This window comes from Sarcophilus harrisii, chromosome 2 (genome assembly GCF_902635505.1).
Source record: "Sarcophilus harrisii chromosome 2, mSarHar1.11, whole genome shotgun sequence".
Lineage (NCBI taxonomy): Eukaryota > Metazoa > Chordata > Mammalia > Dasyuromorphia > Dasyuridae > Sarcophilus > Sarcophilus harrisii.
The window spans coordinates 91,936,303-91,963,659 of record NC_045427.1 but is presented as its reverse complement, the minus strand read 5'-3'; the positions used below and the strand labels follow the sequence as shown (position 1 = coordinate 91,963,659).

The 27,357-nt window shown below is 34.2% G+C and overlaps 1 protein-coding gene across 24 annotated transcripts in view; it reads left to right on the top strand.

The window, feature by feature from the left end:
* NRXN1 (neurexin 1) overlaps positions 1 to 27,357 on the top strand; it is a 1,358,646-nt gene that overhangs the window by 486,700 nt on the left and 844,589 nt on the right. For 12 of the 24 annotated variants that reach the window (XM_031957193.1, XM_031957189.1, XM_031957183.1 and 9 more), the window contains 3 exons: positions 9,555 to 9,856; positions 11,966 to 12,010; positions 13,111 to 13,272. In XM_031957193.1, coding sequence (XP_031813053.1) covers positions 9,555 to 9,856; positions 11,966 to 12,010; positions 13,111 to 13,272 — 509 coding nt within the window. The remainder of the gene's footprint in view (positions 1 to 9,554; positions 9,857 to 11,965; positions 12,011 to 13,110; positions 13,273 to 27,357) is intronic. The other 12 variants (XM_031957181.1, XM_031957186.1, XM_031957191.1 and 9 more) reach the window with 2 other exon arrangements.

Here is a 27,357-nt window from a genome sequence, read left to right as displayed (position 1 = left end):
GAAGTTACACTAAAATCATAAAAAGGGAACAATTCAAGATATTCATATATAAAAGGAATTTTGGACTCTTTGTCAACTGATCCCATCTTGCCTGTTGAACTTATTAAATGACTCTTCCCCAGCATGTCACTTTTACAAGAAGCCTATTATCTTTTGATTTTATCTCTCTTCCCCTGCGTCCCTCTCATCCTTCTCCATACACCCCCTACATTTTCACCATCTAGCTACACTGTTCCTACCACAAGTTGCTTTTCTCTCCTTTCTATACTCATTCCATAGGGATAAGCACAGAGCTTAGATTTGTGATTTCACTGATTTATAGAATCTCAAGGAGAGGACACCCTTCTACCAGAGGAGATCTCTTCAGTAAAAAATGTCAGAGTTGCCTAGGTCATTGAGAGGATGCAATTGCCAGGATTGCAATAAAGATGTATGATACTACCTGTATGATTCTGGCCACATCACTTAATTCCATCTCAGTTTCCTCATCTGGAAAATGAGTGGAGAAGGAAATAGCAAACATTCCAGTATTTTGGTCAAGAAAATTTCAAATATAGTTATGAAAAGTAGAACACAACTGAAGAAGAAAAACAAAACAGATGAGATGAGAATTCAGTATGTTTTGAGTCAGCAATTATTTTCTATCTACTATGCCAGGTTATACAAAATAGGTGTTTAATAATAAAGTAAAATATTGAATATCAAATATGCTAAATTTACTAGTTCTTTAATATCTTAACTCTAGATTCTTTTTATCTGTGGAAACTTTTTTACAGGTGCAACATATCAATGACTATTTTTATTTATTTTATCAGAAAATATATTCATTTTATAATCACTTATTTAGTATTAACTGTATACCTCACCTTAAAACTTTCTATATCATTCATCTTTGTACATTTTATTTAATTTGATGTATGTCTCTATCTCTCTACCTACCAAGCTCATCCAGAATAGCATGGTTGCCCCAAATTTTAAATTAGCTGAATTTGAAACTTTGGATTCTAAAATATTGAAAAAAAAAATTTAAAAAAATTTAAAATCGTAAACTTTTCAAGATATAAGGACCATAAAACTTACTTCTTTAAATAGTTTCATTTTCTGAAGATTGAAATCCCAAGCAGGGGTCCTCAAACTTTTTAAATAGGGGGCCAGTTCACTGTCTCTCAGACTGTTGGAGGGCCAGACTAAAGTAAAAACAAGAACTTTGTTTTGTGGGCCTTTAAATAAAGAAACTTCATAGCCCTGGGTGAGGGGGATACATGTCCTCAGCTACCGCATCTGGCCCGCAGGCCATAGTTTGAGGGCCCCTGTATTCCAAATCATATGGCTAGTTAGTTAGAAAGACATCTAGATATATTCTCAGAAAATTTTTGTATGAACTAAATGAAGCAGTTAAATTTTCATCATCTTAACATACATGCCATTTAAGATGAGAGACTGATGTTTACTTCAAAGCTTATTAGTGAGCATTGTGACTAGCTTTTTCCTGATTAGGCATCTCTAGTATTTATTAGGGTAGTGTTGTATAAGTTTCCTTCTAAAATTAACTAAGTTTGAGGTGGAGAAAAGAAGATAAATAATCATTTCAGGAAGATTCTACCTAGTACTAAATATGATGAACACCTTTAGGTAAAAAGAAAACATAACATCATAGAAACCATTAATTTTCCAATGTTTATATCAATGATGTAAAGGAACAGCTGTGCCATCTTTTAAGAAAAAGAACGGCACCTTCATTAGTATAAGACATTACTTTTTTAATGATTGGAGACATCCAACACAAATGATCATTGACCATTATGTAGAACATTGTAAAATTTATATGATTTGAATCTCATAATTATCATGAACCCCATTTAATTTATGAGAAAACTTAGGCTCAGATGAAGTGGTGTGAACAATAGTACATGCCTTCCTTACCTTATTGTAGCAATTATTCTAAGTGCCAGAACCAGAGGAGAGGGAGGAAAAAGAGGAAAAGGAGAAGGAAAAAAAGGAAGAGGAAGAGGGAGAATAATAAGAAGGAGGAAGAGAAGAGGGGAAAAAAACAAGAAACAGAACAAAAGCAAAAACAGGAAGAAGAACAAGAAGAGGAAGAGGAGGAAAAAGGATATGAACAAAGGAAGGAAGAAATTTTGCTAAAACTTTCTTATCTTTTATAATTATTTGGCATAAGATATGAGTTGCTGGGAAGGAAAAGTTAGAGGTTTATCAGAAAATAATAACTAATCCATAGTAACACAAATGGTCTTAATAAAATCTATTCTAAAAAGAAATTATTGATAAATGAATCAATGAGAAACCATTTGAGTAGGGAGATGAGCTCTGAAGTGAAATTGTAAAAGCCCGAAAATTCATTAGTTGGTAAGAAAATGGAAGCAGTGTGGTGAGTAGAAAGCTCTTTGTAGTTACTGGGAAGTGACAGGGAGGAGTGATATAGGATATTCATGTTAAAATATTTGTTAATAACAAGTAATCAATGAAAAACAGGGACTAATTTTTGCCACCAAAAATGGTATCGTGTTACTTGTTTGGTTTTTTTTTTTTCTTTTTTCCCTATCAAGAATAATCCTATTAATGCAAAGATTTTTCTTTTAAATTCTTGATGTAAAGAAAGAGAGACTGGTGGATGAAAAACTTAACTTTCTTTAAAAGCTTTTCTAAATATCAGTAAACCAAAGTTCTGTGTACAGTATTTTATTCTGATTTTCTTTGTTTTAAAGCAATTCCTATTAACCTGAATCTTTATCCTTCCTCTTCCCACCTTTTTTGACTCTGAATCATACAATTTTCATCAAGCTAATCATTTTTGAAAATGTATTCATGTCCTAAGAATAATTTTCAGTGTGTCTACTCTTAGCAACAAAGGCTATTACAGTTTGAAGAAATATTAGAGATCCTTTAGGTCTAACCTCCTTGTTTTATAAATGGGAAAACTGAGATTCAAAGTGAGGCAAGTGACTTGCCTGAGACAATAGAAATAGCTGGAGAGTTCTTATAAGAACTCAGCTCTTCTGATTTTTTCCTTGTTTACTTCATGACCTCTCCAATTGACTCTAGTCAGAACACATCACTTTAAGTAATTGTCACTATAGGGACAGCTCGGTGGTCATCAAGCCTAAATATAGAGTATGTGTTGCCTTAAAAAAAATTGGTATATGTTTGAATTCATTTACCACATGGATATTTTCAAAATGAGGATTGGTTGTAAACATAGGATTTCCATAAATCTCTGCACATATTTGTGTTGTTAGCACTTATTCCTCTATTAAATATTCAGTCACTGGGATTCACAGAATATATCCATTCTACTTAATAGGACAGTGAATCTTTGGTAAGCTCCTCATTTTCCTGAGCATGCTATTATGATGAATGTAGCCTTGTGTTTTCCTTAGGTTGAAACGTTTAGAATCCAGTTCATTTGACCACTGTGGATTTGTTTGCATGCTGTATCTGGGACTACAATCTCAGACAGTCTCAGAAGTGCCAAATACTGTGAATTTGGCAAATCATAGTGTATTTAGCCATAAATCTCCCTTCCTATCCCCATACCAATGAGGGCTTTACTGGCTAGCAGCCCAGGCCGGCACAGCAGGTACCTGTCTGTTTTCCAACACCTGTGGTGATTTAAACAAATGCAAATTGATGCAAAATAGAGCTATGAAGTTAGGCCACCGGAGGTTTTGAACTTGTCATTCCTGGTATTTTAGAAATCGTGGTCAGTTACAAAATTCATCTAAAGAACTCCTTTGCTCATTCGTTTTGGGCCGTTGTTTTAGGAGGTTTGCATTGCCAACAAAGAGAATGATAAAAATATCTGAGAAATAAGAGAACTAAAACTCCTTGTAGTAAAGTTTCTTACTGAAGTTATCCTCTAGGGACTGTTGGCATGAATATTCAAAGCTGATATTGAATAGGGGGCTCTTGGTTTATATATATATATATATATATATATATATATATATATATATATATATATATATATATATATTTATATTAAAGGATCAAGAGAGTGACTCAAATTCCTGCAGGATACATTGCCTCTAAGACCCTCTGTCTCCCTTCAAATAAGAGCAGCCCTCAGAACTCCAGCATTTATTTTGTACTCAGATCATATCTGAAGTTAAAACCATCATCCCAACATGAGATCTGGTCTAAAGACTAAGAAAAGTATGAATTATGTGCCCTTTCTTACATATATTTAGAGGAGAAATACTATCTGTCTGCCACAGGAGGTAGACATGGCCTGGCTACTAATTAGGGAAATCCCCAGCTAAGTTGAAGGGCAATCTTTGCCAGTGGCAGAGGAGATAATGCTGGAGAATGTAGGGGAAGAAATATAATCCAAAGGTCAGGCCAAGGCTCAATATTAGACAAAGTCATTTCTATTCTACTATTCTTTATGGGCAGAGATTTAGCAATTAATTAATCAATGAACTTTTATGCTTTTCCCATGTTCCAAGTGTTGTACTGAGAGCTAGGGGAGAAGAATAAAATGGAAGAGCTCTTGCCTTTTGGAAAACAAACTATGTATATTCAATTATAGACCAAGTTAAAACAGGGTAATTTATACTATTATGCACTAACAGCTGGGACAATCAAGAAAGATTACAAGTAGAAGCTGATACTTGAACTGAGCTTGAAGGAAGCTAGAAATTGTAAGAATTGTAAGAGAAAGGGGCATACTGCAGCATGAGAGAAGTAAGAGGAACAAAGGGAGGCAGGGAGATAGAACCCTTCATATAAGTGAGATTAAGACTTCTTCATATTAATTTTCCATATGAGTCCCTAGGATCATATATCAAACATATATTCATTAATATTAATTGATGACAATAATAATGGCAATAATGACAGTACTATGTTATTTAAGATCTCATTGATCATCCTACCTAAGATTGGGAAAAGTTTCTAAAATATTGCCAAAATTTCCTAGGTTTTACTTTCTATATAATAAAAGGTAAACAAAATGTAATGATTATATAATAGAACTCTTTACCACCAGGGGAAAAGAATAGATCCCAAAATTAAGAACATACTATTATATATGTATATATAATATATGTATATTATATATATTATAGATATTATAATTTTCCAGATATAATAAATTAATCTATACATTTTTATTGAGTCCCAGGTAAAGACAAGGTAAAATAAAGTAGCTGAAGGCATATAATAGGATCAAATCCCTGGAAAAATTAAGACATGTTAATTATTCTAGATTCCAAGGAAAAGAGGGAGAGAAAGGAACTCAGAAAAATTACTGCATTCCCTTGGTTTGTGTCACAGAAAACCCTCCTTTTCTGATGACTTGAACAATCTCTTTGTTTTTTTTAATATTATTTCTAATCCCTGTAATGAAGTTCCTAGCCACAAAATCATCATTGCAATACAAACTCTTTGTTAAGAAATATAATTCATTTAGTTAGATTAAAAATTACTAAGACTGTATGAATATGTATCAATATGTGGTTATTTTGCCAATCATTCATAAACTCAAAACACTATAGAATTATTTACCATACCTGCCCCACCCCACTAAAGCATATTTGAATTTGTTTCTTTTTTTATTCATATATTTTTAAAGTTTTATTGATGATAAAGGGGGGGGATGGAAGAATATGCATTTACATAGTACCTACCATGTACCAAATACTATGTTAAGCATATTACAAATATTATCTTGTCTGATTCTCAACATCCCTGAGAGAGAGGGAAAACAGTTGAGAAAAACAAGTTGAGAAAACTCTTGAGAAAACAGTTAAGGAAACCACAGCAAACAGAAATTAAGTGATTGCTAGCAAGTAAATTTGAACTCAGATTTTTCTGACTCTAGGCTCAGCACCGTATCCACTGGGCAATCTGTTGCCACTGATATATTTTGCGTTTATAAACAAACATTTCCAGATTGTCCCCACTCCGTAAGAGCTCTCTTGTGACAAAGCAATTAAGCAAAACAAAAAATAAAGTGACCTTATCTAAAAGCATATTCAAAATGCTATATCCATAATACTTCCCCACCTCACTGCATTTTAAAGTGTTTTAAAAATTAACATCAGCTTATTTTTTCTTGCTTTTTTCCAGAGAAAAAAGAAAGCAAATTTCTCATAAAAAAGAGATTGTTTTCTTTCTTGCTATTTTTCTTATTTAAAAAATGACTGTCAGAAGGCAGCTACATGGCGCAGTAGATAGAACACCACCCTGAAGTCAGGAGGATCGGGGTTCAAATATAGACTCAGATACTTAATAGTACCTAGCTGAGTGACCTTGGGCAAGTCACTTAATCCCAACTACCTGGAAAGGGGGGTGGGGGGAGAGACAACCTTCCATTGTAGTTGTGTGCATATGTGTGAATATGTTTTTAATATATTCACATATGAGTGTCCTCTGCTCAAATTATGTCTTAATGGTTCTCATGGGTGTGATATGACAGGTCAAATAATTATTTACAATATACAAATTTTATACAATATACAAACTTTATATAATATATAAATATAATTATTTACAATAATCAAAAACATAAGCATCTTTTTTGAACATGCTTATGTTTCCCTAGTGTCTTTCTCTCCATATACTAGTGGTACAGAGGAAGGGTATAGGATGTAAAATTAAAGAGTTGTTCACCTACTGTGTGACTTTGGGCATGACACTTCATCTTCACAATTCAGTTTCCTCATCTGTAAATGAGAAAGATAAATTAGATAATCTTCAAAGCCTATCATCCTAATTATATGATCTGCATCCTTTTTTACTGCAGCAATTTTTAAGTGTCAGAAAAAGTAATAAAAATAAGACTTCTGTTGATCATATAAATTAGACAATAAAACAATCATTAAACCTTAAATCTGCATCTGAGCACAAGAAACAGGATTTTAAACAAAGCCAGTTTCATTTAACATTGATTAAGATTATCAGTAGACAAAATCCCTTTAAAATATTTCAGGGCTTTAGAAAAGTTAAAATAGAGAATAAATAACTCATATATGAAAGAAAGTGAATTATACTTCCTGTTTATTGGCCCAAACTTGAAAATATAATCTCTAGAACAAGGTCATATCATGATGTCATGATTAATGACATACATGTCATTGTGTGTATGTTTATATTAATAAATAGGTACACATTATGTATTTTCTCCTATATTCTGATAATTCACATAGATATGTCATGTGTGAGTTGGAATATTCTTTATTCAAAAAATGTATGAAAAAAGACAATATACTCTACTCCTTGACAAATTGAATTCAAGTCTGGCCTTAGACATTTAATAGCTATGTGATCCTGGATCTTCGTCTACCTTGGTTAAAATAACTGTAAAGTAAGGTTAATGATAACACTAACCTATCAGGGTTGTTGCAAGGATTAAATGAGAAAATATTCACAAAGTACTTAGTGAACCCCAAAACACTATATAAATTCTAGCTATTATATTTATAAATACTTACATATGATATCATATATAAACATATTGATGTAACTTGTAAAAGAACAGAGATATGTCATATATAGTATATAGTGTAAATATATAAATGAGTGGAATTTAAATTTCAAAGTTTTGCACTAAGACTTTTGGGACATGTGTATTAGAATATATTGTAAGTAAGCTATATAATACATTAGAATAAGAATATGTTATGTGTATTAGACTAGGATTATAGCATATATGTATCAGACTAGGAATATAGATTAGATATAGGTATAAATGGTAGAGGTATAAGGAAAGAGAGACAGAGATTTAGAGATTGTATTTCTGATTTCTCTCTGATCATAATATGGATAGGAAACTGTGTTCTAGAGATTATTCTTTCATATATGACTCTGATAGCAGGATGTGTGATTGTTTCTCATTCATTTCAAAGAGACTCATTATCACAAACTGGCTTCCATCAGATGATTTCTGTGGCAACTCATTTTCTTAGAAGTCCTATCTGTCCACTACGCCCCATCCCAATCTGAGTAACAGTTTATAACCACGTTTTATGATTTGTGCATGTTCATTCTGTTATCAGAACAGGAAAGAAAGCCAAGTCTTATGATGCACTACTCACACCCAGCATTTTCTCCCTATGACATAGTGATTTTAGAGATTAATCTATCGATCAATAGATATTTATTAAGCACCCATGTGTCACACATCATGATTGTACAGATTACTGTACAATGACAGTATTATAATTAATATAGTAACAATTCCAAAGTGTCACTTTGGAGTATACATTCTTTTGTTTAAAAGAAAGATATCTTTCCCTTTGTTTAAGCTTCTAAGGTTTATGTATCTACAGGCAGGACCACATTAGGCAGGATTGCAACCAAATATATAAAAACTTATATGCAAGAGGTATTTAGGATCAAGGCCATGGAACCAGATAAAGTGTAAAGGAACAAAGAAATTTCAAAAATCAAAGCAAAGAAGGATTAAGATTCTGAGAAAAATCAAGTAGTTCAATATAGAAGCACCAAAATCAGCAAAAAGTGTTGAATGTGGGTGTAAGAAGGCCTATTGGTATATAATTAAATACAGCCAAAGGGAGAATTAGGGGCTTACAGATTCAAGCCCTTCTTAATTTGTGGTGGTTCTGGATGGCTTCAGAGGGAATATCATATTCGGTATACAATGGCAGGCATATAGCAAGAAATTTGCCCTAGCCCAATCTTGTCTCATTTCCTCTGGCCAAAATTCCTTATTGCCAAAGAAACCAAGAGAGCTAGTCTGCTTGAATATTTCCTTTGACTAAATTCATTGCATCTGAAGGCAGAGGCAGTTCCTGCAAAAATTCTGTTTTATCTGGTTTGTAGTCTGTGAGTACCACATGTTTGCTTTTGGGTTTGGAGAAGATTGAATTGTGGAGAAAATGTTGAGACTTCATTTACATGATGATTCCCATGATGATAGGCTGGAATTCTTACCAGTCTCATAAAAGTTAGTACCACCATCTGTTATTCCAAAGCCAGGGACAGAGTAAAAATATCCAACACATTCCAATAGATATTCTCTAAGCAGCTTTTTTCCACCCAGTAAAAAAGAAATGTCCACGCTCTAAAAGATATGATTTTTACCTTGAGTATCAAATTTGTCTTCTTCCTCCCTTCCCTATTTCCTCATCCTGCCAATTTGTTATGGGTGTTCAGTGGTGCAAATATTTGATTCTCTACTGGAAAGATCTTTGAATACAAATGACTCACTGGAAATTAAAATGGAACATAAATGCCACAGGCTGGATGCTACAAACACAGAGGAATCTACTGAAGCTAGCAGAGTAGAACCATCCAATATGTCTTGATGGTACCTGATTTGCACCCTAGAGGTATCACATGGCCAACCTCTCTTGTCAGAGCTCTTGTAGTGATACTTTAAATTTAATTGAATTTTCAAGAATGTCAGTTTTTAGTCATTGTTGTTGATGGCTCAATATGAAAGGTTCCTTAAAAATGCATGGCAATGTATTACTATGTGTTTGATACATCTGGTGACGTAAATATTAATTACTCAAAGAATTAATTTGAATCCTGCTGATCTATATTTTTTTTTTCCTGTCTTCTCCCAGGAAAAGAAGAATATATTGCAACCTTCAAAGGATCAGAATACTTCTGCTATGACTTGTCCCAAAATCCCATACAAAGCAGCAGCGACGAAATAACCTTGTCATTTAAAACTCTTCAGAGGAATGGACTGATGCTTCACACAGGGAAATCAGCTGATTATGTCAATCTTGCTTTGAAAAATGGAGCCGTCTCCCTGGTCATTAATTTGGGATCAGGGGCCTTTGAAGCACTAGTGGAACCCGTGAACGGAAAGTTTAATGACAATGCCTGGCATGATGTGAAAGTAACCAGGAATCTGCGTCAGGTAACAGTACAATGGATAAGACTAACTGACTTTGTTTCCTGCTACAGCTGTCCGTGTGGTACCTTTAAACCTAACAACATGATACTACTTGTGGTTTTCACTTACAAATTAGCTTTTTAAAAATTATTATTTCTTCCAAGATGGATCTCCCTGTCATACTTGAGCAGGGGCATATCTAGAAAGTTTTGGGACCCAGAGGCTGTTTCACACAGGGGGAAAATTGCAGTTTCCCAGAGGGCTGCAGGGAGTGCTCAGTAATTTCCCAACTCTGGTTTTTGTGATGGTGTATTTTTTTTTTTTGGTATTGTTGTTATTGTTGTTGTTGTTTTAACAGTTTCATGGGGATCATCATGAAGCATGCACATTGGGGTCATTGAAATTCAGTTCCTTTTTTTAGTAATCAGAGAACTGCTTTTACAAATGGTTAGGTTTGGGGGGGTTCTTTCTTTTTTTTTTGCTTTTTTCTTTATCCCCCAAAAGTGGGGGGAAAATTAGACAGATGGCCTGAAGTATGAATCTGGGGTTTTACATAGGATCGACTAGTATTTCTTTGGGGACTTTTTCTTCTCCCTTCTTAATGGAAGCCCCAAATAAACCAATGGCCTGTTTATTGGATTTTGTCTTTAATGGTGTCTCCCCATATATATTAGATCCTAGAAAAACTATAAATTTCTTGGGTTAGCTATGGGTCCATATATACTGTATATTTACCTCAAAAACACAAAAATACAGTATATGCCATATATAATATATGATCAGATTAGCATTAAATGGTATGTTTATATATTATTACACAATCCTTTTTGGTTACCATTTGATATTTTACATATATTAAAATGTATCATTTTGTTAAGTGTTGAAAGTGACTATTTTTTGCCATACATGCCTCTTTTAAACTAATATCCTTTAACATATTTGTTGTTTCTCTAAACAGTTGCAGATTGACTGGATTATCTCTGGTTTTCCTTTACTAAAACAGCCGTCTGTTTCTGAGCTGTTAACTGTCTAACCTTTTCTCTCCACTTCTTTAAGAAAAAAATACCAAACAAAACAAAAAAACAGGGATTTAACTATATAAGCTAGGGAAACAGAAACATCCTTAGGGATACAGTGTTATTCTAGCCAAGGCATAGTAGTTCACCAAAGTATTTTTGGGAGCCCCAAATGTGTTTAAGATACCTTCTGTCCATGCATGGGTAGGGCCCCAGCATGCTTTATATTGCCCTGGGAGATTCCACAGTCAGTGATGCAGTCATAGCAAAGGTTCCCTATTGTTCCCATCTCTTTGGTTCTACTATTTCTCAGTTGCCAACCAAGAGATCCGTGATACCACAAGAGAAAAGCAGCAAAGAAAATTGGGGTTTGGGGCACCAGCTTTCTAGATCTGCCTTTGCTCAGGTTACCCACCAAACAGCAAATTGATAGCCCAAAGGAAAACTGTCCTTGTACAGTTGGGGTGCATGTGTGGCAGGCCAGATACAAAATCCCATTCTACTCATTCTATGTGTCAGGATCTTTGCTTTGTTTCATTGCAGTAAACTGTGATCCTAAAGTCCATCAATATGACCGAAAGAAGTTTTGGAGTTGAGGAGGATTCCTTGTATGCAGTAAAATTGAGTACTAGGGCATTGCCAACCAATTCCTACTGATTTTCTGTGGGAGGGAAGGGTGGGGGAGGGATCATTTGGGGACTTAGGGCAAGCAGTGGTCAGCTGATGAGCTTTAGGCCTCTGGATCCCTTTAACCATTTTAAGTATCTGTCAGTTGTATTCAGTGGAAGGAGGATGGAGGGAGCATTGCATTGCCATATGTCTGTTTCTGTTAAGGAGTGAGTTTATGAACTACAATCTCAGGACAAAACTTATTGCTGTAACCTCTGTGGGAGGCCTATTTGTTAGTCTGCTTTTTTCTTGTAAGATTTTTTTGCCCTTTTTCTATGTTACTAACATGCTTAATAACTAACATGCCATTCATGGAATGTTTCATTCTACTAACCGTTACCTTAATCAAAAAATGTACTAACATGGTAGAGACCATCATATTTTTTAAGTAACAATCGTTATTCTGTTCACAGTTTTTAATTTCCTTTCTCCCCCCTTCTCCACAAAGCACTCAGGCATTGGACACGCTATGGTAAACAAACTACATTGTTCGGTAGATATCATTCTAATTGTTTCTTATTTTGGGTTTGCCGTGTGTTTTCTTTCTTTCTTTTAACTGTAGACATCATTAACAAAAGAGGAACTGCGGTTGGTACTCTTCTGCTTACTTTGGACTCCTTCTTTCCATCTGTTGTTGACCTCCTTATTTTTTTTCCTGTTCCTGTCAACTTCTGTTTTCCAACTCACCTGTAGGGGCATCGTTAACGTTTCGAACGTTTGCATCCAGCTGTGGTTAACAAGGGATAAGACTAAAATGGTGGCTGGCCCGAGTGACCGCAGGCTTAGCCAATTTCTAACCATTCATAATGCATGGCATGAAGATTTGGTTTGGGAATGATGGAGATGCCATAACCATTCATCTTTCCGTCATCATAGAGCAGTTTTGTTTCTTTGGTTCTCCCTCTTTTCTTTCCTTTTCCTTTTCTGAACTGTACTGTACCTCCAGCATGTGCACATCAGCGTGGGCTGCTTCCACTGGTTGTTTTGCTTCCTTTTTTCCTTTGGCATGAAGGTAGATACTTGCATGCTAAATAGCTGCTGCTCTATAGTGCAAATAGTGATGTCGCTGGATATAGCTTGCACCCTTTATGTTAACAAGGTGCACGTTGTGATTAGTTAATGACAGACAACTAAACTTTACTAATATGTACACCAGCAAAACTAACCTAGGAAGCATTTTACTAACACCATTTTTGTGTCTGCTAAATAACTTTTTAAGTTGCAAATAGGGACTATGCTGACACTAGTTCAATAATCAGCTAAGTCTTTAACTAGCTTAGATCTTGTAGGGATAGTTCACTAGAATCCAAGACTAATCCTCAAACAGACATGAAAATGGGTTCCGCGATAGGTCTCCAAAAAACAAACAAACAAATAAATAAGAACAAAAAAAAAAAAATGAACCAAAAAAAAGCAAAAAAGCAAAAAAACAAAAAACAAAAAACAAAAGCAAAAAAACCAAACAAACAAAAAAAGAAAAGCAAAAGTCAAAATACAAAAAAACAAAAACAAAAACACAAAACAGGCATACCCCAGGATTGCAGTATCTAGGTCTGAGTATAGCGTGTCCTTTCCCTGTGCTTTGTTATCTAGGTGACAATATCAGTGGATGGAATTCTTACCACAACGGGCTACACCCAAGAAGACTATACCATGCTGGGTTCTGATGACTTTTTCTATGTTGGAGGCAGTCCCAGCACAGCAGACCTCCCAGGGTCGCCAGTCAGTAACAACTTTATGGGCTGCCTCAAGGAGGTAAATATCATTTATCATTCAAATTGTCACTGATTCATTATCCCATTATTGCAGGTATTGGAAATGAAAGTGTCTTTGCTGAAGAATGTTTGACAAATGATGTTTCCTGAGGTCAATGTCACAACCTTAAATGTTATTTAATATATTGCTTATGTGGGACAAGGGGAAGAAATATAAACTTGTTAAGGAGATGTGTAGGAGTTCCTCCCTTCAGGAACTTGTATCTAATACACAATTATGCTATTTGGGACAGCACTATATTGGTTATGAAAGAAAAGAGAGTTAAGTGAGATAACAGTGAGTGGTCAGCAAAATGTTGGGTTCATTTCCACTAATACGCCTTGGGTAAAGTTGTTCCTAAGCAGCACAGGGATTTCTAATAGCATTATTCTTCAAGCATAGAAAGAAAGAAGAGGAAAGAAAGTGAAAAAAGGCAAGTTCATATTTATACATGCAAAATATAGGATGATAAAAGCTAAACTCATAGCTATTTAATTACATGTATGGATAAGACTAGTTTGTTCTCCCCTTAAAAAAAATCAGTTAGGCTGCTATTTTTCCCCTCACCCCACAATGTTGATGTAGTTCCCTACAATGAGTGTTGTTAGAGGGTGGAATATATAATATTATGATAGAAATTATATTTTTGATGAACATTTATTTGTCTGTGTCAACTATCTGATTTCATTCAGACCTGTCCTTTTTTTATTTTTTGGTAATTCCTAGAATGAAAGGGTTATGTTTGATTGCATGGGGCATATTTGACTATGTGTACTTTGACAGTTTCAAGTTTGGTGATTTTGAGCTTATGGATGATTCTATCTTGTTGCCATCTGTGTACAATGAGGCTCATTTAGAAGGAAAATATTTCTATTTGAATTTGAGTCAGTAAGAGATGGGAGGGATGGCATCATGAACAGCAAAAAATATTGGTCCAGATGCAATCAGGGCTGCAGACAGAAGTCTCTTGCCCTGAGTCATCCCTGCTATTTTACATTCAAAATGTTCTTTTTTGTAAGAGAGAACTCTGGGTGATCTTCAAAATGGCAAGTTCAACAATAACAAAAGAGTTTATTTCTCTTAGGCTAAGTCTAGACATCAGAAAAAAATGTGAAATACTATTCTAATTACTAATTTTAGTGTGGATTGTCTCCTGGATGTCTATTATATAGCACAAGTTTTTCATTAAGTGACCTAGATTCTCATCATAGTTCAACCTGTATGACCTTGGCCAATGCTCTTAAACATGTTTCTTATCTATAAAAGGAAGTGATTGAAGTAGAGGATCTTTTACTTCTAAATCTATAGTTTTATGTACTAGCATTGATCTTGGTATTATAAGAAATAGTAAAACAAACAAACAGATCTGTGTTTATGTTTATAGATCATCCCTGAAGAAATTTACATTATTTGGAAAAAGAAACTATTAACAAATCTAATTTAACCATAGAATGATACTCAGCTCCATATCAAAGGACTACATCATATGACAAACCCACTGAAATTAATCTTAATAAAAATATTGCTTGAGTTTGACCTCTGAGAAAGAACTGAATGGGTAAAGAGGAATAGGATTGCTTTTGATGAATAATGAATGAAAGACATGAAAGGACTGGTAAGCATAGTTTAGATGTCTCCAAATAAATTATAACAACCTATTTTCCTGAATAACTGAAACCATACCTGGCCTATCTCTTTATCTAAATTTAACTTCATTTTAACATCTCATCTCTTAACTTCTCACTGACTTGAATTCAGATATCTTTATTCTTTTTTTATTTTTCCATTTACCTTATTATAATATAGAAGTTCAGGATCAAATTTGAATGGTGGAGCAGTAAAGGGTCTCTGCCAGGAATGAAGCTAGACATTTAATGGAAACCTCCCATAGGAATATTCTTACTGATGAATAAAAAGAAAAAGGGATTATCTTCTTGTATACCTTAATCTGCCATTAATGCCATTAATTCATAGTTTGAGTTTGGGCAAATAATTTAACTCCTCTCCATTTCAGTTGTTTCTGCTGTAAAATTATGCGACTATGTCATGAAATCTAAGAATCAGTGGATTTAATTGGCCATACTTTTATTCTATATATTATTAAAACTTTAGTTCTTAAAAAAGAGCACATGAGTCAATCAGCTGGGTTTCCCTACACTGAAGATATCATCAGATGAAATGATGTTTTCTATTAACATTGTTATATAGCAGGAAAACAACTGTTTTTACCAATTATAATCAAAATAGTCCTAAATCCATTGTTACCAGGTGTTAACATAGCTCAGTTGACCATGGTTTTTATAAATTTTTTTGTCATTCTCCTAGTCCAGTCACATATCAACTCTGGCAGACTCACAAATACAAGACAGAACAAGCAATGTACAAAGAATCATGCCCTACTAACAGACAGCATTGTATTGACTATTTCAGTGACCACACAATGAAATACTTTTTGTGTCCTTAGAATTTAAAAAAAAAGGAGGAAGAATGAAACTACTCCCCTTTATTGACTAATGCACATTCAATTTTTCTCTCTCATAAAACTCTGACAATGTTAGCAGCCAGCTCCACCTACTTTTACTTTGACTTTTGTAATTGGCTTCATGTAACTCCCTCCTATCCTGTAGTGATGGGTAGTGACAACAGCTATGATTGCCCAGTAGATCAAAACATGGGACAACTTCAGAGCTCTTTGATCCTGAGTAATTTCCATCCCTGTCTGACTTTAGTCTATTTAGAAACCCCCACTCTTCCTTGACTTTAAGCCTGAGCATGGCATAAAGCTTCAGTAAAGTATCATGGATTTGAAGTCAAAACATATTCATTCAGATGTGCAAGCTTTGTAAAGTTACTGAAGCAAAAGAAAGGGAAGAAACATTTGATTTTTATTTTAAAGGAAAAGGTTTCTATGACATGAACTTTATAACAAAATGTATAATTGTGATATCTTCTTTCTTAGTTTTTACAGTTAAAATCAAGTCTGTTTTGGGTAAATCTAGTTTTAGCTTCTTTTTTCCTTGAATTCCAATTAGGCCACTTTCCAGAATTTATGAAAAGTGCCTTTTGACTTCCAATGAACCAGCAAATACATTCATTTCAGGTTATGTGGGTCTGTGTCATATTCCCATTTGATTTTCAGTATGGAAATAATGTCTGAACTTTGGAAAGAGTTTTTTCTAACATCTTATCTAAGATAAGGCTGAGTTACAGAGAAAAGATATTGGAATCAATGTGGATCACAGTTTGAATGCTGCATTTCTTTTCTTTTGTGATCCTGATTGAGTCACACTTCCTTGGTTCTCATTCAGCTTCCTCATTTATGAGGTTTTAGACTACAAACCTCTGCAATCCTTTCCAGTTCTATGGCTGTAACTCAAAGCATAGTGATATCATTTTGGTCCTCTTCAAGAACCAAGAACAATAACCTATCAATCAATATTTAGTTCTGTTTCTGTCTGGAAAAAAATAGTATTCTTTTCATATTGTGATAGAAACATGGTGTAATAAAAGTAGAAGTAGCCTGAGAGTCAGAAGGCCTAAGTTTGAAACTGTCTTTTCAACCTACTTTTTAAAAAATCACTATCACAAAGACTCCTTTTTTGTCTTCTTTAAAATTAAATGGTTAGACGAGAAGACATTTAAAGTCTCTTTCAGTTCTGACATTTTGATGTGCTGAAATCTATTTATTAAAGTAGACATTAATTTAAAAGAACTACCACATATTATTGACAGTTTAGTTTACACCCTCCTCCTTTTAAGTTTTAGAAATTCAAAGTAAATCATTGATTTATGTCAAGATAATCCATAATGTGGTAGCATTCTTTCTTTATAGTTTTGTTCCTTCTGGATTCAGCATTTAACTTCAATGGAATATTATTTTGAGTCTATTTATTTTCCAATAACCAAAGGAGAACCAACAGCAAAACCATTTATTATATTATGTGCAAAGCAATGACTTTGGTGCTAGGAATTCAAAGAAAAAAAAAGGGAAAAGAAAAAAAAGAAAACCAACAATCCTTGTCTTGGAGAAACTTGCTGGGGAAAGAGGTCACAATATGTAAACAGATAAATATGTGATAACTTGAAGAAGAAAACTAACAATTTGAAGGACTGGGAAAGTTTAGTTGAAGCCTAATTAGTTATCTAAAAGTCTTTGAAACTTTCCCTAGATTTTAATTTAATTAACAATGATTAGGATAGTTTTGCCTGGTATGTCTTCATTTGCATTAAAGACAATCCATTGACAATGACCATTCTGTTAGAAAACAAATACAACAAAGTCAGTCACCATCAGAATCCTTACTCTGTATAGAAAGGCCCCAGCGAAAAGACTTTTTGCTAAAACAAACAAACAAAAACCAATTCCTTCTTATCTGCCAGATTTTTTAAGTGATTTAAAAACCATCAACAAAGAAGCTTTGTGGAAAAATTGAACAGTGATTAGTGAACTGCTAGTTACCTAATAAATTACTTCCTTGTTTTTCATTAAACATATTTAGCCCTCCCTCTATAGGATATGAAAGAAAGAAAAGTCATTTTTTTAGATGCTTGTAATCAAATAAGGACCAGATGACTTTATAATAATCATCGACATTCAAGTGGCACTTTAAATTCTGCAAAGTGCTGTATTTAGATCTCATTTTACCTTTATACTAGTTCTGTGTCTTATATACATTTTTCAGATGAGGGGACTGAATTTGAAAGAAATGAGGTAACTTGTCCAGGGTTATCCAGCTAATAACTGAGAAAGGATTTGCACTCAGATCTTCCTGACTGGAAAGTTAATATGCTATCCAACATAGCACCACCTTAGATACACACATTTGCTTTCAGTTATTTTTGAAAGGTTTTTATTTATTTTTATTTTCTGCACAAGAGCAATAGAACTGGTTAGTTTGTACTCACCATGACTTTGTAAAGACATTTTCAAATGCAGGTTAAAATCATCTTTTCCATCTGGTACAGCTCACATGCCTCTCACTGTTTAGAGGAGCAGAAAGACAGTCTGGCCTCATGGGCATTTGTAGGATGTTACCCATCAGTGAGGGCTGTTTTGCCAAATCACTCATCTTCACTTGAAAAAAAAAACAACTTTGTCCACTATTCATTTCTTTATCCCATTGTACCCCTATAGTTCTTTGAAATCAGTATTTCACCCTTGCAAGGTGAACATTCCTTTACACTCTTTTGTACATGGGAAAACAAACTCAGGAGGTGGGAAAGCTTTTCATTTTCAATAAAAAGCAACCCTGAAAAGTCTTTGTTGGAGGCCAGTTTTAAGCCATATGTGCTCACCTAGGGTTTTAGAAACAGCCATTTGAATGCAGAAGTTGCCTGTGAGAGGTAATTTTCTATCCTGTCTTATAAAGTTGCTTGGAATGAGACTGAGAAGTAGTTCTAGGGGGAAAAATAAGTGAATTGCTAAGGGGAATTAAATCCCTACTGAAAATTTCATCAACCTAATTAGATCAGCACAGCCTTTAATTACACTTATAAACTTTTAACACTGAAGATTTCGAAGTTGCTGAAGGGTGGATGCTCTTCTGTGAAGTGAACAGAGTAGAAGCATTGTGTCCCAGTGGAAGTGGATGGTAAATTCTGTTATGAACAGCATAATTGTCAAAGATGTACCCTCAGCATCATAATTGCTCTGGGTCCCAGCAAAGGCTTATTTGGAACAGTTATTTCACATATTTTACATATTTTACAATGTCACCTCCAACCTCCTTTTTTTGTGGCATTCTGGGCATTTAGCCTGGCATCAAATTAGGCCATAGGCAGAATTTTGATATTATAGATATTTGCTTTGTTCTCTCTTGTTCTCTGTTCTGAAAACCATACTAATTATCAGTCTTTTTTAATTTAATGTTAAAAAATTCCAGCCAGAACTTTAAGCTAATGTGCCAAGTACATTTATACTTAAACCACACAAAATATTAGTCAATAAGGATTTGTTAAGCACCTATGATGTGCCAGATACTATTCACTGAGGGTACAAAAAAGCCAAAAAACATGTGGGTTGAGAGTTTTGGTCTCCTATAAATAAAATTTTAGACATTTAACAGATAGAGATAATTGGAGGAGAGAGTAGCCATGACAAAACATCATATAAGCATTCACTACTAACCAACATAATACTGGTGATTCCTTGATTATCTCATTCTTTAAGACTTTCTCTCTATGTATATATATTTCCCCCCTTGGCTCTCTCCAGTGTAATTTATCTTCTTTTCTTCACTTATTTTCCATTAATTTATTCAACTTATATTCTTTATTGTTATCCAACCTCCTTAGGGCTAGTCATCAGAACTATCCATTTTATGGTCTAGCTTATCTGATAAACTTCCTGATGATAATTGAGAGGTAAAGATCTCCTTTCTCTCATTTTATACATAAAATAAGTGAATGTGTTTGTATGACTTTCTCAATATATTAGCCAATAAAAGAAGAGGATAGCAGATCAGTGAAGGAGCATTGGTCACCCCCTTAAATCAATATATGTCGGTACATTTGAGCTTATCTTTTCTGACAACTATGCCTGAGCTCTATAGAATCTTTGAAGGAAAGAGAGACAAGTAGGAGAAAACATGGGGGAAAAAGAGTGATGATTGTATTCTTCAATTTCTAGTTGAAATAGAAATCATCTTAGAGTAAGGGGAGAGTAAGTTACTATGTGAGTGATTTCTAAAGTGGAAAGATTGGTGCTATACATAAATATGCTCACACATACAAATATGTGTGTGTGTGTGTGTGTGTGTGTGTGTGTATTGTATGTGTGTGAATCTGTATCGCTCTTCAATATTGGCTGAATGGGAGACCATAGGTTAAAAAGTCTCCATAGTCAATAGTCTTTTCAGGTTGAGCTTGGACTAAGTATTCATTGAAGTTCCATGTTACTCTCCAAATTTGTGATTCAGTGATTCTTTTTCCCTTAAAGTTTCAAAACCCAGAGATAAGAACTCAAGATTTAGATTCAGAGGGCCTACTTTCTGCATATGTTTGGACACTAAAAATTTCTGAACCTAAGTTTCTGTTTGTCAAAATGAGAAGGTAGGGCCAGATGACCCCTGAGGTCCATATGAGCTCTTCTTTAATTATTTTTCTTCCCCTAAAATCAGGACATTAAAAGAATTAATAATCTATATCCTCTGAACTCTGTAGCCTCAAGAAATTCTTCCGCTTTCATCAGCATATTTTATATAAGCTAGTGCTAGCATTTGCTTCAACTAGCATTTATTAATTGTCTCAATTGTTCAAAGTATCAGGTAGGTACTAGGGATAGACATGCAAAGGGGGAAAAGGTCCCTCCCCTGAAGGAACTTATATTCTATTTGGGGGGAGGGGTGTAAATAGATGTGCAAATGTAAAAGAATCTGAGGAGCATGAAGATACTCTGTAAGAGAGAACATAAAGTGATATTTGATGTAGATAAAGAGTCCAAAAGACATAGATAAGAATGGAGCACCTTCCAAATGAAGCAAAATGACTGGATCAGTATGGAAAAAGGAGATGGAATATTAAATAAAAAGAACTGCAAAGGCAGGACAATTTAGCTAGAACATAATAGATTATGTGAAAGGAATTTATATGAAATAAATCTGGAAAAATTGTCTAGATTAAGATTGTAAATTTTTCATATGGGAAAATCAAGATTAAATAGATTGTAGAGAGTAGCCACAAGGCAGTTTCCATAAAAACTTAGCTCTTACATTACTTCTTTTATCTTTTCTTAAGCAATTGAAGAAATTTCAATGTTCTGTAAAAATATCAGTGAATTTGTAAATAAGAAGAACCTAGCCCTAGGAATGCTTCCTCTCATGCTTACTTCATTCACCTCTTCTTACAAGTGTTTTGTTCTTTCTAAATCTGATCTTTCATATTTATTACAGTGAAGATGGTAAAGGATTCCCCTCCCGATCCCTCTCTCTAAGAATGGGATGAAGAGGGAATTTATAAATGGGAAAGTTTGTAAATAAAGGCTACTTGCACTTCTCACTAAATCATTTAATATACTTTAATATAAAAATCAGCTACTTTTCTATCCAATAGGAGCTCTTAACCTTTTGTATGTGTATGTGTGCATATCCCTTTGATAGTCTAATGACGCATATGGATTCCTTCCCAGAATAACATTAATAAATGAATAAAATAAAATCTGAAGGATGACAAAAGAAACCAAATATATTGAAATACAAATATATGTATATATCATACATTATATAAGTGCATGCATAAACATATATGCAAATAGAATTAGAGATAGGTAGATATTTATATAAATTGGATCAGCATAAAATAGATGGAATGCTAAATACAAAGAATAGCAAAAATAAGGCAGTTTAGCTGGAACATTATGGGTTATATGAAAGGAAATTATACAAAATAAGTTTGGGAAGGTAGTCTAGATTAATCTAGATGAAGTAGATGAAGTAGAAATCACCCTTGAGTAAAGGGAGTAGTAGGTTATCGTGTGAGTGATTTCTAAAATGGAATCATTGGTGCTGTATATAAATATGCCCACATATACAAATGTGTGTGTGTGTATATGTGTGTGTAGAATCTATCACTCTTCAGTATTGACTGAATGGGAGACTTCAGGTAAAGGTAGTCTACACAGTCAATAGTCTCTTTAGATAGAGATTGGACAGGGTATTCATTGAAGTTCCTTCTTACTCTTCAAATCTGTGATAGACAGACAGATGGATATGAATTTCATAGATACCTCAAGTTACCATCTAATATTGAGAAGGGAAAAACTAGAATTCTCCAAATCATCAGTAAAGGGCTAAAGATTTTTTTTAGCTAATTTAATTTAGATATTATTTTTTAAAAATCCATTGATTGATTAGAATGCTCTCACCTGTCTCTGTGTGGTATTGGATCGTAATATAAATGGAAAGAACAGTGGATAGAGTAACAGGCCTGGAGTTGAACAATATTGTGACCCTAGGCAAGGCACTTAAACTCAATTAGCCTTAGTTCCTCACCTGTAAAATGAAGTACTTTAAGCAGATGGCTTCTCAGGTCTCTACCAATTCTAAATCTATGATCTTATGATCCTGACTCTAGAGTACTTAGTAATAAATCATTCTTCCACCTTTTAACAAGGTGATGACAAAAGAGTTCTGAATGAGGACTCTTGAGATTTCTTCCAGTTTTGAATCAATGATCAGATGATGCTCAAGAGTTACCTGAGACTTATATAGAGAATCATACCCCAAATGCCAAAAGCTAACTTTGAATTCAGGACTTCCTAAAACCCAGCATTTTGTTACTGAAAAGGCACCACTAGAATGCTGCCATCTTATGTTTGTCCTTGGTGGTTTTTCTTATCCTCCATTCTCTTTCTTACTTAAATATCAAGATAAAATAAATGTCAAGGGCAGCATTGAAGTGGAAAGAAGAAAGTCATCAAATGGTGAATGAAATGATATGTTGAAGAACGAAGGAACAAACCTAATAACATTCTCTTGATTATGCTGGGAAATTATGGTCTTATTATGTAAACCAAAGATGATTTGGGAATGTATGTGAGGAGAAAGGTCAAGAAGGCAAAGGGATTTAAAAGCATGTCACAAGTGAGATTTCTTGAGCGAATTAAATTTGTGTAACCTGGAAAAGAGAACACTCAGCAGGGACACAGAGAAATCTATAAGTATCCAAAAGCTTGTCTTGTGAAAAGGCATTAGTCTTATTTCCATTGGCCCTTGAGGATAGAACTAAATGTTGCAGAGAGTTGATTTCAAGGTTTGAGATAATGCTTGTTTGCGCACATACACAGTAGGCACAAGTTCCCAACAATTAAATCTGTCCCAAAGTGTAGTTCCCTTAGGAGATATTCAAAGTATTCTCTATGAATAGAAATCTTCAAGTGGTTATTAGATGATAATTTGCCTGGGAAATTATAGAGGTAAAAAGTGAGATATAAGTTGGCTTAAGTGTACTTTGAGGTCTCTCATGAGATCCAAGTTTTTAAATAAACCTTTGGTAAGGCTTTCTCTTTTTCTCACCAGTTGTCGCCCTTAATTAGTGTCAGAAAAAGGGGAGCAGGGATGGAGAGGGTGGTATCTAAAGTTTGGAAAAATTGCCCTGGTTTTTTGTACCCTAGGGATCCTTTGGCAGGCAGGGCTACATGTGTAGAGAAAGCATGAATTTTTAAATAAATTCCCCAAAGCCTATCTTTTCCCCAGATGTAAGCCATTATTGTAGACATGGGAGCAGATAAGTAGTAAGTGGGGTGGAAACTGGGAGTGTGGCCATCTCCAATTCCAGCATGGGTACTGGGAGGGGAAGCTGTCAGCTGTCCTCTTGGGCAGCTGTCACATCTGTTTAGCTCCCCCAAGAACCGGACCTTGGCTAACAGTGAATATGGTGACTTTCAATTTTGGCAGTTTTGCAATGTAATAATAGTTCCTCTTCCAGATTTTCTGTGGCTTATTCTATTTCTTAGCTGCATATTAGAATATACTCTAATAATCTGGTCCTATTAAATAGTTGTCAATTTGAACAGCATTGCTCTTAACCCCCAATTTCAGAATATGCCAAATACAATGTCATTTGCATAATTCATCCTATTTGTATCCAGGACTCTAGGACTCTGAAGGGTTTATACTTCATGTGGAATTTAATCTTCTAAACCCAGAGGACAACACGAGAGAGTTTGGTTATTACCTTTTCAATGAATCTTGTTTCAGTGATCTTCATTAAATGGATCCATCTCAAGACTCTCTTTTTTCAGCTGTACAACAGATGCTGTGGAACCTCTCTCACATGGCCTTGAGATAGAACTAGTTATTCAGTAAGTGTTGGGATTGACAAGATTTACTGAGGATAAAATAGAAAGCTGGTTGTGAAAGCACATTGAGAAAATAGACCGCTGCCTGTAAACTGGAGATATTTGACCTAGCTCATAAACCACACTGACTTTAGAGAATATAAAGGAAAACTCTGAACTACACCCAAAAGGTAATAAATATTTGGAATCCAGACTTTCATTTTCCTTTTGTTTTGAAATGGTAAAATAGTGTATTCCTGTCTATAGGACTTTTGACAGAACTGCTCTATTTTCTTAGAAAACTGTTCCTTTGTGTGGTAATTCAAGTTCTTTCAGGAGAGTCAGCAATAATTAAAACTATTTAAAACAAATTAATTACTGTAAGCTGAAAATCATTTCACCTTAACTATAATAGCATGTATCTTTGACTAAACAAGATAATATGAGCAATGAGATTTTTCATTAAAGAAGAACTGTTTCATGCATGGATATATATTAGTCTGTGAGACTAAATTTATGGCCTAGATAATTCAATTATCATTCCCTATTTTTATGTAATGTGTATAATAGTTATTTATGGGGAGATAGGTGCAGTTTTTTCTATCATGATTTGCCTCTTCCTGTACTACTATGCAATCATACAAATATGAATATCATAGAAATAATACATATTTAGTTATTACTATCAATTCTGAAATCATGGAATTCATGATTTAAAACATGTGGATCATACAAATATTAGTAAGGTTACTAGAGTCAAAACCTGCCTGTGAAATAGGTAAAATTTGTGTATGGTCCTCTCCCTCTGCCTCCTTTATTTAGGATTCACCTTAACTGACCTGGTATTACCATACTTCACTCTAAGATGTTCTTTGCCATGCCCTGCTGCTCAGGGATGACTGATGTCCTACAATCCCCATCCACTGAAATCACTCTGTACTATAGATGAACTGCAGGCTTGGAAATCTGCCACTTCCAAGGTGACAATTATCTAGTCTTAGAAGAGAATATGTAGTAATAGGGCAAAGGTCCATAGTTGAACTATGCTATAAGATATATTTTAATATACATTTGTCTCTATTAATATCCCATCTCCAATGTTTCTCTGTGTCTCTCTTTCATTCTCTTTCCCTCTTCCCTCTATCTCTCTCTCAAACCTCGTGAAGCCACAGACTTATTATTGGAAGATAGTCTTGAAACTATTTAGTCTAAGGTAGCCCTGAACAAAAATGCCTTCAGGCTGATATACAATGATCATTAAGCCTTTCTCTGAAGATTTCTAGGGAAAATAAACCAACTCTATTCTGTGGGAGTCCATTTTACTTTTGGTTAGGCTTAATTAGTATGGAGGGGCTTTTTGATGATACTGGGTTTTTTCTTGACATCAAGTCTAAAATAGTCTCTTGGTACCTTTCACTTATTGCTCTCAATTCGGCCTTTTGGAGCCAAGTAGAACAGAGTTTATAACCTCTTTCATATAATAGCATGTCTCATAATTGAAGATAGATTTTGCATTTCCTCTAACTATGTTTTTATACAGATCAAGCTATTATTCAGGAATCTGAGTTAATCAGGAATCAGTGTTTCCTCTTTCTTCGATATGAAATGCAAACTCCTTTTCTTCCTATTAAAAACCTTTCACAATGTACATCATTGCTCCTTATATGCTCTAATTTTCAACAAAATTACCCTTCTGGCTGTTCCCTATACAAGTAATTCTATCATTCCAGGCTATCCCTTATCCCTTGATATATCTTGCTTCTTAGCTTTATATCTAGTAACTTTTTTATTCTTTTTAAAGTATAGCTCAGATGCTATTCCCTATATCAGGGCTTCTTAAACTTTTTCTCTTGACTCCTTTTTGCCTGAGAAATTTTTACACAACCCTGGTATGTAAATTTATGAAATAGGTATACAAATCAAACTTTTACTGATAGAAAAAAATCATAATTTTGTGACCCTCACATTCAGTTATGTGACCCCTATGTGGGGTCACAACCTACAAATTTAAGAAGCTTTGTTTTATACAAGCCCTATCCTGATTCCCCTTAACTATTAGATCTTTTCCAGAAGAATTACTTTGCTCATGTTATAATAACTTATCTAGGTATATAATATACTCCCCTCCTATTTCAAAATAATGGAAGCACCTTGAGGATAGAGACCCATTTATTTTTGTTTTATATCACCAAGACCTTGCACATAGTGAAAGATACATTCCCATTTTCCTTCGACTGATACTCATGTAGCAGTGATTTAGTTTTTTTTTTATAATTCTGAAAACTATCCAGCTTATTATTTGCCTTTCTAAAATGAGATGAGAACTCAACGTCATATTCCAGATATGATCTGACCAGGGAAGAATTAAATAGAATAATATACTTCCCCTGGTCTTAGACGCTATGTATGTACTTCTCTCAATGTCTCTTAAGATCTCTGTATTTCTGCTGCCAGTTTAAGATAGATGACTGGTAGTAAATTTTGCCATTCACTAACATCCCGAGATGGCTTTAAAAATGTTATCTAGCTAAGTCTTTCTCAATTTGTGTTTGTGAAGTAGATTTATTTAAACCTAAGTATAAGATAATATATACATATATGTGAACATTTCTATTCATATATTTGGGGAAAAACAGAGATAAAGAGATGGATGGATGATTAATCTTCTTATTAACATGCATCTTAATAGATTCAACTCTATATATCTCTATTAAAGTTTATCTTAATAGATTCAACTCTTATAAGTGAATATAGATTCAATTTATACCATAAAATATTTTTGAATCCTTACTCTAGCATCTAGGATGTCAAGCAGCTTTGTGTCATCTTCAGTTTGAAAAACATTCTAACATCCTTTTATCCATATTGTTGATAAAAAAATTTTTTTAATGTCATAGCATTGAGGAAAGATAATTGGATTATTGCACTATAATTTCCTTCCAAGTTGAATAGAACTATGAATAGCTAATCATTGAGTTTTGTCATTCAACCACTTTGAAATATACCAACCTGTACTATCATACAGCTCATATCTCTCTACTGTATCTATAAGGACAATGTTGGAGATTTAGTTCAATGCTTTATTAAAATGTAGATGAGATTAATCTCAGGCACCCCACTTATTAACAATTCTTCAAACTCTGTTGATAGAAGGAAATAAGGTTTATCGGGCAGGCCATATTCTTGAAGAAATCATTCTTTTGATCATTCTTGCCTTTTCTAGATTTTTCCTAATCATCCTCTTAATAACAATTTTAGAATTTTGCTAGAAATCCCAGTTAAACTTACTGCTGTACATACCACATACTTTT